The sequence below is a fragment of the Perca flavescens genome, chromosome 20, assembly GCF_004354835.1.
Source record: "Perca flavescens isolate YP-PL-M2 chromosome 20, PFLA_1.0, whole genome shotgun sequence".
NCBI lineage: Eukaryota > Metazoa > Chordata > Actinopteri > Perciformes > Percidae > Perca > Perca flavescens.
In genome coordinates, this window is record NC_041350.1 from 5,437,647 (window position 1) to 5,450,830 (window position 13,184).

General features: G+C 40.3%; 1 protein-coding gene across 2 annotated transcripts in view; it reads left to right on the forward strand.

Annotated features, from left to right (window-relative positions):
- The window catches only part of gabrb1 (gamma-aminobutyric acid type A receptor subunit beta1), a 56,599-nt gene that overhangs the window by 21,658 nt on the left and 21,757 nt on the right, over positions 1 to 13,184 (forward strand). The window contains exons 1-2 of one of the 2 annotated variants that reach the window (XM_028566017.1): positions 1,701 to 1,771; positions 3,002 to 3,222. In XM_028566017.1, the coding sequence (XP_028421818.1) occupies positions 3,017 to 3,222 (206 nt within the window). In that variant the 5' untranslated portion in view covers positions 1,701 to 1,771; positions 3,002 to 3,016. Of the gene's footprint in view, positions 1 to 1,700; positions 1,772 to 3,001; positions 3,223 to 13,184 lie in introns of those variants that run through there. The other variant, XM_028566016.1, reaches the window with a different exon arrangement.

The window sequence follows — 13,184 nt, forward strand, 5'->3', positions numbered from 1 at the left end:
CTATAACGCTGCTTTAATCGATATGTATTCCCTGGATGTTATAATGGATTTTATTTATTTATTTGAATGTTATTATGTCTTATTACCAGTAAAATATGCTGTAAGACACAGCACTCCAAGTGCATTTATAGCCTATCTCTCTGTAAAGCCAATATTGATTCAATTTACATATTTAATGAGTAATTTTGTCAACCGCAACCGTGGGACAAGTTGCTCAGTTTTTCTAGTAATTTAGGCACCATGCAATGTGACTCCAGCCGGCCAGGAAGCTTTCAGGAAGTGACATACTTCAGCTCAGTACGTCCGAAAGAACAAACACATAATATAATATGGATGTATTTGTCATACATTGTATGTGAGGATTTAAACAATAATAAAGCCTCTGGCTGGCAGATAGCCAATCATAGTTTAGGATAATGGAGTGGCACCTGCATGGGGGTGCCAAAATGATTTCAGTGCTGGCCTGTGCCACTCCTTGGACACGCTTTAATACATACAAGACATCGAAACACGTGCATTGTGTTTTTTACTACAATTTATACCGTATCGTAACACTACGCTACCTCAATTGTGATTGTTAAGGGTTACTATGAAGAAAACAGAGCTCCCATTCAGTACAGCTGCAGGCGATGCAAATCAATACTTCTATTTTTAAATGTCATGTTTGTTGTGTTTATCAAGTGTATAAGTTGTTTGACCATACAGTATTGACATTTTACAAATCATTGTAAAGAATTGTTATAGGCGTGTTGCGATGGAGCATGTGGTGCAGGAGACAGCTGTCAGATTATTCTACCCAAAAAAAGTAGAAGACATGAGGCTTCGTTGTTGTGATAAAACTGACTGGAAAACATAATCATGTCAGGTCATATGAGCTGTCATACCTTTATGATGGGATGAAGATGTGGAGATTGGGAGTGGGTGGATGTGTTGACCACAGGGCTGCATCAGGAACAGTTGAAGGGTTCAGGCTGATGAGGCGACAGGAGCCACTGAAGGGCAGGTGAAGGAGGCAGCTCCAGCTCTCTAAGGAGTCTTGGAAAGAATTGGAGCGAGCAGGCCGGTGACTGTTCCCGCTGCTTAATAAGAACTGACGTTACACAACATTATCCACCTCAGCAGTCTGTGCTGCGGCTGGAACAAGTTATTTTTGAAAAAGAAGGTACAGACTGCATGGAAAGATATGGCACTCTGCCATCTGACAGCCCAGGCTGTGAATCATGGCGCACAACTCAACTGTGCACAGAGATTAATTTTCTCTTACACCGAAGTATCCTGTGACACCAACACACCCATTGTTTGTTGTGTGATTGCTTAATACTTCCATTGCCAACCCTCTCACTGCACTAACTCTACTGATCCACATGGCTGAAGCCTGATTATAACCTTAAAAGACCTGTCTGGGCGTTACAAAAACGGCACGTGTGGAATATATCCATTGAGGGGGAGATTTTGTATGTTAAATCCATGCTAAAACAAAAAAAAATTATAATAAGTAATTTCACATTAGTCTTTTCCAAAGCATGCTTTACCATGGACTCTTGTTTAACTGTAGGGTGGTACAATGACGTACCGGAAGAACAAACTAAAAATTCAATAAGTCAGTTAGAGGAACCAAAACAAGCAGGGGCCATATTCACAAACATTCTGAGAAAAAAGAAGCATACATAATTTTCATGATGTGAATGGAAGTTTAACTGGGAGAATGTGACTTCTGAAACTGACGTGACTCGATCAGCTAGAGGGAAAAATAACTTAGGCAAAAATCAAGGTGAGATTTAATAAGTTTTTCTAAGTCATTCCTGGACATGGATCCTCAAATTCTTGCTATGGTTTTAAGATTACAGAATTTTGAATGTGTTATTCATTTGATGTGACTGTTAAAGTTTCATTGAATCAGAGATTAACTGTGAGAGTTTATGACTTTATTTTTGGTATTCAAAGATAGAGTCATGATTTATAGCACTGACTCTCAGCTTGTCTTTAGCTAAAGGACAATAAGCTACATCCAATCATTGATATGTTGAATGCACTAACAGGAAGAATATATGGGACAGATTTTCTTGGCGGCAGAACAAGATGCATTTAGGTGTCACCTGCATAATTATGATAACTAATGTTTGTAGTTTTTTTGTAATTGGCCTAATGGAGGCATTAGATTAGAAAACTTAATTAATCCCCAATGGGGAAACTCATTTGCCAGCAAATCATACAGACAACAGACAACAAACAACAAAGACATCACATTCACGGTACACAACAAAACACAATTACACAGTACAACTAATAAATAACACAATAAAGAGCCATCTTAGAAATGACCAACAGCTGAAAGACGCTATATCTAAAGACCACATCCAAAAGTGTTTATTAAAAATCTGATCAGTAATGGATTAGAAGACCTTCTGATTTGTAGAAAAGTAGAAAACTGAGGCATCTTGAGTCGCTTCCTGAATAAGCTTGAGTCTGTAAAAAAACACTATGTAATGTAAATGATAAGAGACCCAAGGATTGAGCCTTGGGGAACTCCACAATTCATGCTGTGTACTTTCAGACTGTGCTATAAAGTCAACCCAGTTTTTCAGTTTGTCCAGCAGTACTGTATGGTCAGCTGTGTCAAGCCAACATTCAACAGGACTAGGACTGAAATATTTCCTGGATCAGTTTCTAGATCAATATCATTCTGAACCTTAATGGGAGCAGTCTCTGTCACTGTGCTAAGGCCAAAATCCAAATTGAACATTGTCACAGTAACCATTTGAAGGTCAAAAGTTACTCAATTGCTCATACACTAATTTTGCAATCATTTTACTTAAAAAGGAAAGGTCAGTCAGTAGTTGCCTATCACAATCTGAAGGACTATAACTCATAGCAGTTCTCACAGCGATAGAAGAAACTAAACAACGCAAGGGAAATTGCACAGGGCATGAGAATTCCATCAGCCATCGACCTGTTGAGGTTGATGTGCTAACCTTCCTCTCATTCTGTGTCCTTCCCGCAGGACTACACCATCACCATGTACTTCCAGCAGTCCTGGAGAGACAAGCGCCTCTCCTACACAGGCATTCCTCTCAATCTCACCCTGGACAACCGGGTGGCAGACTCGCTGTGGGTCCCCGACACCTACTTCATTAATGACAAGAAGTCCTTCGTACATGGGGTGACGGTGAAGAACCGGATGATCAGACTGCATCCTGATGGAACTGTGCTCTACGGTCTCAGGTGAGAGATGTTTTCACTCTTCTTTTTGTCAGAACTTTGGTAAGGCTTTGGTATGGGTTCTTTTTTGTATTTCCACTGTATTTCCAAACTGGGACCAGGGAGCATTAAAAGGGCAAAAGCGGGATTGACTGTCATTTTTATGTGCTATTTAGTAAATGAGAGAAGTAAGCAGTTGTCAACGCGCAACAGAGGAAGTGACACTGATGCTTTTGCTTTTATTTGCTCTTAAAACCGAAAGCCCCCTCCGGCAGGGGCAACACGTGGCATAGTTCCGAAAAATTGCTATTTTCGTAACTATAGAAGTTATGAAAGTTATTCTGTTTTAAAAACATGGGGCCTTCCAGTTTCAGAATCCATAAACCAATTGTATGTTGTCCAAACTGTCTTTTTGCAAGTTTTTAACAATAAGGCAGTACAAATAATAATAATTAATTCATAATTATAAGAGCAAGTTGTGTTCAAAACATCCAGGATCATTTTCTGAGATGTATAAGTTGCAGTGACAAATCACCTGCTCTGACAGTTGCTATTCCTGACTGCTGTGCACCTGGGAAATGCCTGCCAAAAAGTGCCTTGCTTCACTATCGCAATAGTCAAATATGAGTTGTCACATCAAGAGTATTCTGCATACAAGACATAACTGCATATTGAGGGCTTTCAATGGTAGGCCTACTGTAGTTAATGTAGTTGGCTTTTTTATGTGATGGAATGTATAATGAAAAAATGTAAATGAGCACATCTTGCAGCACCTTGGCCAATCCTCGGGGCACCCCGGGGTGCCCAGCACCCACTTGCCACTGCAGTAGGGAGTGCTACCGTATATCATAATACATTGGCATTCTTTATATCATTATAGTGGAAGTGTTTTGTAATGATCAGTAAATAAGAAAATAAATGTCTTGTTTTGAAGCAATGAGACTAACAACTCTGGATTCATGATTACATAAATTGTTACTTCATATCATGGTTACGTCACATTTTAAAGGTGATTGGCTTTTCCAAAGAGTGGCAATAATAGAGCTTTATTCTCCAAAGGCGCATGTGTGGGTATGTTTTCCCTTTTCCTATATAACACCAACAACTCCTAATTAGAATATGACGTTTGGTCATGTTTGCATACAAAAACACTGCAGAATTCATTTAGCAGCTGATTAGCATGGAGAAAATTCCTCAAAGGCTTCCATCAGAAGGGTAAGTGGTGCTCTGTCTGTGTCTCCTCTGGAGCTTTGAGGGGAAACCAGCTAGTAAATCATTTATGAAGCCTCTCCTGGTGCAGTGTACACACGGCCGTGCCCTCTGCAGCAGAGCACAGATACGATGAAGTGAGATGCGTGGAGTTTACTGAGGAAACCCGCCACTGTCTGTAATTCAGTCCTCTGAGTTCAAAAGCATGCTGTGTTGGAAAGAGAGAGAGGAATGATGACTTGGCAGTTTTCAGCTGAGAGATTTAATTTTTAATTTTAATTTTTTTTAGCTTTGAGGCAATGCTGCACATTTTAATAAGGTGCTGCTGCATACAAGGCCTCTCCTGGACCAGCATCTAATTCTAACATTGTAAATCACTCTAACATGTAATGGGTGTCATAGAGCTGCAGTGTTTATAACGTAACTGACCATTTGAGTTGTTGGCTGTGATTTAATGCTCTCTTCATGTTCTCTTGGGTTTTCCCCCCCACACACCCCAAAGACTAGGGTTGAAGCTGAGTGGGGTCTGCGCAGTTCCCAAACCTATAAAAATTACATCAGCCCCATGAGACACCATCAGGGGTTCCTGGGATGTTTGAATTATTCAAATGAGAATAGCAGAATAATTGCTAAATAATATCTAACCTATAATCCACTTAAATAATAAGGTTTTATGCATTATATGTTGTTTGCCCCCCCCATTCCATTCTTTAGAAATGCATTCTCTAAATTCAAAACACTGTCAAAAAGCTATTCAATTCAATTCAGTTCCATCTTGAAATCTAATCACATCTGAACCTGGAACTTTCTTTTACAATTAGTTGTAAATTATGAGGAAAGTAGAAAAGCAAAATGGTAAATTCCAATTAACCTCATTGAAACAAATCCTGTCATATACAATGTCAATATACCAAAACTTACTTCAGGACAAAAAAACATATACAACATATATTTCACATTTATAGTCTTAAATACACAATAAGTTGTCAATTTGGGCTTTTTGGCCAGAACTCATTTTGTTTGTGCCTTTACCCCTGACATGGTACTGCCACCTTTTTTGTTTCTTCCTTATGATACATCAAATATTTCAGTTGCCCATTTGCCTCCAGTAGAAGAATTGTAATGACATATTTCACAGTAAGCCCTTTGGTTGGTAAATCCAGCAGCCTATTCCATAGTTAATGTTGTGTGTTATATACACTACCGGTCAAAAGTTTGGGGTCACTTATAAATTTCCATTCTAGTCCATTCCAGACAGAATACCAGCTGAGATCCGTTGCATTGTTTTTTTAGTCAGGGCAGCAGTTTTCAGATTACATTATATAATTACATAATTGCAAAATGGTTCTCGACTGTTGTAGACAGAAGTGGCTGAAGAAACGGTTGAAATCCATGCTTTTTGGTCTAAACGTCATATACAAAATTAAAAGTGGTACAGCTCCCATATACTTTGACACTCTGGGGTGTGCCTGACATCATTGGAAAGATGATTGATGTGGGTGTGTTTGTGTATTTGAGAAGTGTTTTATTTTGTTTTTTTGGCTTTTTTCTTTGCACTTTTCAAATGGAAATAAAGAAACGCACAGACGTATTTGTAGAAAAAAATCATATAAAATCCATTTTTGAGTCTTTTGGCTTCTTGATTCTTTTTGTAGTAAGCTGAGACATGTGACTAATGCCCTGTGTTGTCTGTTACCTGCCAGATGTGTTTACAGTAGTGTATTCAAATCATTTTACTATGGTGGCCGGGAAGTGCAAAGCAACATTACAAAGAATGAAACACTTTTACAAAGCTCAAGACAAATTTACATTTTGGAAAACAAATTAACATTTTGGAAAACAAATTAACATTTTGGACAACAAATTTAGATTTTAGAAAACAAATTTAGATTTTAGAAAACAAAATAACATTTTAGAAAACAAATTTACATTTTAGAAAACAAATTAACAAGACGCAAAACACTTTTACCAGTCCCGAAACAAATTTACAAATGACGGAAAGGGAATGTACCACGTACCGGAAGTGACACAGAAGTGATGAGGTGTTGTTGGTGAGCGCAGTGTTGTCGTTGTTAGTATATGGTGTCAGTACCCGATCTGTTCCAACTGCACAATCCGTTCTGCGCATGCGCAAGATGTTTGCGCATGCGCTGTGGTACGATGATTTACGACACTACCCGATCTGTTCCCACACTAGCCTCCACCGGGAAGCTAACGTTAGTTTAGCTAATAGTTAATTCGGGTGGACCGCTAGGTGATTATAGCAGTCTACCGTTAGCCTCCACTGGGAAGCTAACATTACTTTAGCTAACAGTTCATTTGGCTAACCGCTAGCTGATTATAGCGGTCTGCCATCCGTCAGCCTCCACAGTTAAGCTAACGTTAGTTTAACTAACAGCTAATTCGGCTAACCGCTAGCTGAGACAGCATGCAAACTTTTAAAAGACCCTTAAAATAAAACTTCAAAACAAACGTTAACATATATAACAGCTGTTACGTCAGTTCTGCTTTACTTGTGCTCATTTAAAATACAATCACTCAATACTTGTCTTTATTGTTACTTTAAAGTCTTAATTTTGCTGTAGCCTGCTTTTCTCATTATGTTTGACTTAATGTTATTTTAGACTGAATCTAGCTGTCCGTTCTGCCTGCACGATCCGTTCTGCGCATGCGTTATTTGTCGGCTAGCAGTTAGCCGAATTAGCTGTTAGCTAAACTAACGTTAGCTTGGGTGGAGGCTAGCGTGGAACAGATGGGGCAGGTCGTAAAATGGTATTATCATCTGCGCATGCGTAAACATCTTGAGCATGCGCAGAACGGATTGTGCAGGTGGAACGGCTCGTGTACTGACATATGGCTTGAATTAAGTTTATGGTGACTTTACGTGTGGTCGGTGTTTGGAGTTTTTAAAAGACGCGGACCTGACGGAAACATTGAAGAAACATGGAACGTATCGACAGCCGCGGCTGGATAGAAGCTACAGCGGGGGGCAGCTGAGTCCGTCTGTGGCTGCAAGATCTGGAGCTCACTGCCCATTCCTGGGAGCCAAAACCGACACCATGCAGCTGGAGACCCAGGCCGTATTGCTGGGCCCGCTGGAGGGAAGGGAAGCCCGGGAGAACCAGAACCAGGACTGAGCGGAGCGGACTGCCACAGCCTGCTGAAGTTTAAATCACATGTTTCCTAAAGGGAGTCTGGCGGGACTCGGACTGTGAAAGACGAAACATGACTTTAAGTCTCGTTAAATAAATAACTACACACAGAAATAAATGAATTAATAGTGGAGGAGTGAGCCTGGAAATTTCAGTCTGTTTAAACTTCACTTTGAAGCAGAAACTCTTAGTTCAGAAGGGTGAAGTTTCCATTTGTACTCCTATCTGTCAAGTTATTTTAATAAATATTCTTTGTATTAACACATTAATTAGTCTCTTTGTCTTTTTGTTTAAAAAAACTAGAACATCGCATGAGATTTTGACGATTTATAGTGATTTTATTTCCGTTAGACCTTTGCCTACATTAACGCTGACGCATTAAAGAGGAGTGCCCATAGACAGACATATAAGGGAGTGCCTCGAGTGCCTCCCCTGTTCCAAAATGGCGGCTCTATTGACGCATTCGATCCCCAATGAACTGCCGTAGTCAAAGCAACATGTATACAACACCTCATCACTTCCGTTTCACTTCCGGTATGTGGTACATTCCCTTTCCGTGAAGAGTCATTTGTAAATTTGTTTCGGGACTTGTAAAAGTGTTTTGCGTCTTGTTAGTTTGTTTTCTAAAATGTAAATATGTTTTCTAAAATGTAAATTTGTTTTCTAAAATGTTATTTTGTTTTCTAAAATGTTAATTTGTTTTCCGAAATGTAAATTTGTTTTCTAAAATGTAAATTTGTTTTCTAAAATGTAAATTTGTTTTCTAAAATGTTATTTTGTTTTCTAAAATGTTAATTTGTTTTCCAAAATGTAAATTTGTCTCGAGCTTTGTAAAAGTGTTTCATTCTTTGTAATGTTGCTTTGCACTTCCCAGCCACCGTATTTTACAGATGTATGACTTGGACGTAAATAAAAAACCTCCATTCTAGCCTCTGTAAATCTGTCAGTGAGGCCTAGAATCACCCTGAAACTTGAGTGTTACCTTTCTAGTGATGTCAGGCACACCCCAGAGTGTCAAAGTATATGGGAGCTGTACCACTTTTAATTTTGTGTATGACGTTTAGACCAAAAAGCATGGATTTCAAGCGTTTCTTCAGCCACTTCTGTCTACAACAGTCGAGAACCCTTTTGCAATTATGTAAGCACATAATGTAATCTGAAAACTGCTGCCCTGGTTAAAAAAACAATGCAACTGATCTCAGCTGGTATTCTGTCTGGAATGGAAATTTCTAAGTGACCCCAAACTTTTGACCGGTAGTGTATATTTTAGTGTGCTGTTTTCTATGATCATGAAAGGACCGCCACCTCGCGGTGACTGGGATCAGTCTCCCAGTATCTTTTTCTGGGCTAAATGTAACTGTAAAGACAGCGAAACTTAACGGTCATGTGACCAGCCGTGACAACGGTATCTGTTAGGATATCCTACGGTACAGATTGTTGTGCACAACCTTTCGTATGAAAGAAATGAGAATGTGTTGCCAAAGTACAGTAGGGGCACATTTTTGATCCCCATGTTTATATGTTTAAAGATGACCACAGTGTCTCATGTGGTCCATTATGTTTGCCAAGGGTGTAATGCCATCTGATCATCCTTTGCTCACATTAGTCTATATCAACAATGTTTTATTTCCGGGATTGTTCAAGTGTAGCTGGAAATTCCACCGGATATCCCTCCTTTCCGTGTGTCCGTTACCTTCCGCTTTCTTTGTGTTGGCATACCAAACTCCGGTGGATTTGTGAGGACTATGTTTAACTGCTCCTCGGATCTCTGCAGGGTAAATCCAGACAGCTAGCTAGACTATCTGTCCAATCGGAGTTTTCTGTTGCACGACTAAAACAACTTTTGAACGTACACACGTTCCACCAAAACAAGTTCCTTCCCGAGGCTGTTTTGCAGAAGCCCAAGACGTTTGTGATTGGTTTAAAAAAAAAAAATGCCAATAAACCGGAGCATCGTTTTTCTCCCCTCCCGGGATGTTGTGTGGAGTAGCTAGACCCCCCCCCTCCGCAGCGCTGTTGAGGAAGGTCTGGCAATGTGAGACTCGCATGAACAGTGTGTGTTGATGGTTTTGGCTTGCTCAGCACCATCATGATGTACAGGATTTGGTGATGGTGTGGCAGGTGGCTGAGCAGCAGGCCTCTTTTACAGTCGACCAGCACAGGAACACAACCAGCATGGTTATCATGGCAACACTTTGTTTAGAGGAAGACATTGTGGTGACTATATAGTACACAGCATCCCTTGTGTAATGTTATTTATTTATTTATTTATTTTTTTAGACATGGCTCTGAGCGGTTTTCAGTGGACATGTCCTCTTCACTTTCCAGCCAGAAGAGAAAATAAAGATGGATAGATAGATGGATAGATGGATAGAAAGAAAGTAGTCAAGGTTGCTTTCAATTATTACTATACACTCACAACTACTCTGTGAACATTCTTTGCCCATTGTAGCCTCTCAGGCTGCATGCAGGCTGCCCTCCTCTCTGATTGGTGGAGCTTGTTGTAGCCGTAACCAGCCTGAGAGGAAGATCTGCAGACTTTTCTCTACTGTGCTGTGCTTTTTTTGTGGAAATGTTTCATTGGATCTATATTTTGACCATAGTTGACCATGTGTAAATATAATATTCTTCAAAAAAAGACACTAAAATTGAACATCCGTCAACGACAAGGCAGGAGAGTGCTCTATTTTGACAAAGATGCAACGACATATCATCTGCAGATGATAACAGTTTTTTGGCTTTTTGGTGGAGATGTGTTAACATTCTGAGTTTTATTCTTAGTTCAATAATTCATTTAGAAAAGCCTTTTTTTAACATTGGGGCCAGGGGAATACAGTACAGATTATTCCGGCATTTCTAACCCAATGCGGAAAAACGCTGCGGAAAATTCTGGAGACTCTGTGTAGCCCTGCTCATAAGAGGTAAGCACAGGTAAACACAGCATAACTGCTAGGTTTTCACCAGATGAACTCAGCCCAGGTTACACACACACACACACACACACACACACACAAAGGAGGAGAGGGGGGAGGGGGGGCAGTATATCAGGACAGACCCGGAGTGCTTTCCATTTAGGCCCAAACAGGAAAGAGCATGTTGAAAAGGACAGAGAGCAGTGGCTAGATTTGTCCTAAACCAACAGTGGCGGGCCCTGCCTTCATGGCTGAGTGAACACAGGCCTTGTGGGCTGTCCTCATCATTCCCTGTCCCCTCCAAGGTAAACACTTCTCTGTGTGTCCAGATAAGCAGTGCTTGATTTCCCCTAAGTCCGTTCACACGCAACATATCCCATCTGCCTCGCCCCGAATCTCCTTCAATTTTTGATCTTTCCATCACACTTATTCGACCGCCCCTTTTTTTTTTTAATACTGCCCTTGAATTTTTCATTCCACTGAGGGAGGCTGTTTCAAGATTGAGAGAAAACATTATAGTGATGAAAATGTCAGTCCCCTTTATGGCGTTATTGTCAGCTTGACGGAACGGCGTCCGTCTGCATCTCTGCCTGAGAACTCGTGACGTAGAAGGCCCCCATGTGCCATCATTTGATACATCCATCAATAAAAGACGCTTTAATGATGCTATTATCATATCCGTTCATGTTTATTCTCAGCAAGCCCTACTAAATGACAAAAAAAGTTGTTTGTCACTTCTCAAACCCTTTCCACCAGGTGTCCTCTCCAGGACATTTGGCGACATTAGAACATTCATGATTCAAGGCTTAGATTCTGAAAGAGGACAGAGACAACAACAAGAAGTCCAGTGCATAATGCATAATGTACTAATAATGCATGCATAATCAGCCAAAATCTGCATATTTATATATTTATGCCGCACTTTCGGCGCATAAATTGACGATTTCCGCTCAGAATATGCGGGGCTTGCATGATTTCATAATCCCCGTATCTTCGTTGCAAAAAAGTCACATATATCTTAGCAGAAAGTTGAACAATTTTGCGTTTACTTCACACAAGAGCAGCCATTTTCCCCTGTTGCCATGGGAACGTTACGAAGTGACGTAATTTACGCGACGTGAACATCATCGAAAAGCAGGGTGTTGGGGTGGGGAGGAATCACATTTTTTTCTCTTTTTCATCAAACCACAGTTTTTGCAAGTTCCCGCAATTTCATCGCATAAAATTGCATAAATATCCCGCATATTCCATAGCATTTTTTAAGAAAACGTGCCGCATAATCAAGGATTTTTGCCGGCAACAATCACAAAAGAACTCCGCATTTTTCTGGAAGGATGTTTTCAGGCACTTGTCCTTTGGACAAGTACATATATGTTTCACTTGTCCATGCACAAAAGTCACTTGTCCGGTTAAAGATTTATTATTTTATAATATTTTTTTAAATGTTTTGCTAATGCAGAATTCGAACAAACCGTTGAAAGCGTCCAAACACTATCAACATCAATAAAATTCAGTTGAAACCGTAGAAACAAATGTGTCCCAAGAATAGATTTCCCCTTCAACAAGAAAAAAGGATCTCCAGACTCCATAATATAAAGTCATATTTTGCATGCCGGTGTGCAGTGTATCACCAGAGGTAGTGGATACTTGAACTTGAACTTATACTATATCTAAAATAATTTTGTAGACATAACAATGGATTTTGCCACTAAATGTTGGTGTTAACTTTTTTGCAGCTCCTGTGTTTCTGGCGAGGATAGTCTATTCTACCCTTCTCGAAACTCCCCATAGCCCCAATTCTGCATTTTGTTCTGATGGAGACTGAATTTTTTTCCCACTAGATAAAAATAATGAGAAAAGCAAAACACAAATTCCCATGAAGTTGACAGTTTTTTTATTTTCTTTTTATTTGGGTTTTCCTAAAAAAATATATATAATAATAAAAAAAGTATAGTCTCGTACAAAAGTAATCTCTATATCATCACTTATGAGCCACTAGAAGAGTTTGGGGGTGTCTGTATTTGCAGAGACCCTACCCTACCCTCTGCCTGTATGTTCTTATTGCCGGGTTCGGGACGATTCTTGGCGTCAACCTTTGGGCACTGGTGTGTAACCCCCATCAGTGCGTAAGCACACATCCAACAAGAAGCTCCAAAAATGGTGGAAACACAGCACAGCATCTGGGGTTGGCTTTCACTTTGGCTGCCGTATGCGATGCTGCAGGTGGTATACTGGGCGGTTAGTGGGCGATCGCTTCTGGTGTCGTTCAGCCAGTGGGAGGAGGGGCCAACTTTAAATGTTGTGTTCACACTACACATTCTCACTCTATGCTTGGTCAGGTGCCTTTTTGCCATTTTTTATTGATGCAAAAAGTCTTCTTTTGTGTCTTGCCCTTTGGCATCAATTTTAGACGCACTTGGTCGGAACTGTTTGCGTAATTTTTGAGGCTCTGGGTCTGGAACTCTTGGCTTCACTATGTCGACTTGGTCAAGACTTTTGGCGTCACTTTGACGCTATGGGTCAGGACTCATGGCTTCAGTTTGACGCTTTGAGTCGGGGCGTATGTTTAACTGACATGCGGCACGAGAACAGGACAGGTTTAGGAAAAGATTGTGGGTGTGTTACAAAATGTGTGTTTCAGTGACACACAGGACAAGAACGGGACACGAACCCCGGTCTCCTGATTGAAAGTCTGTGCTGTTGCGTCTTTCAT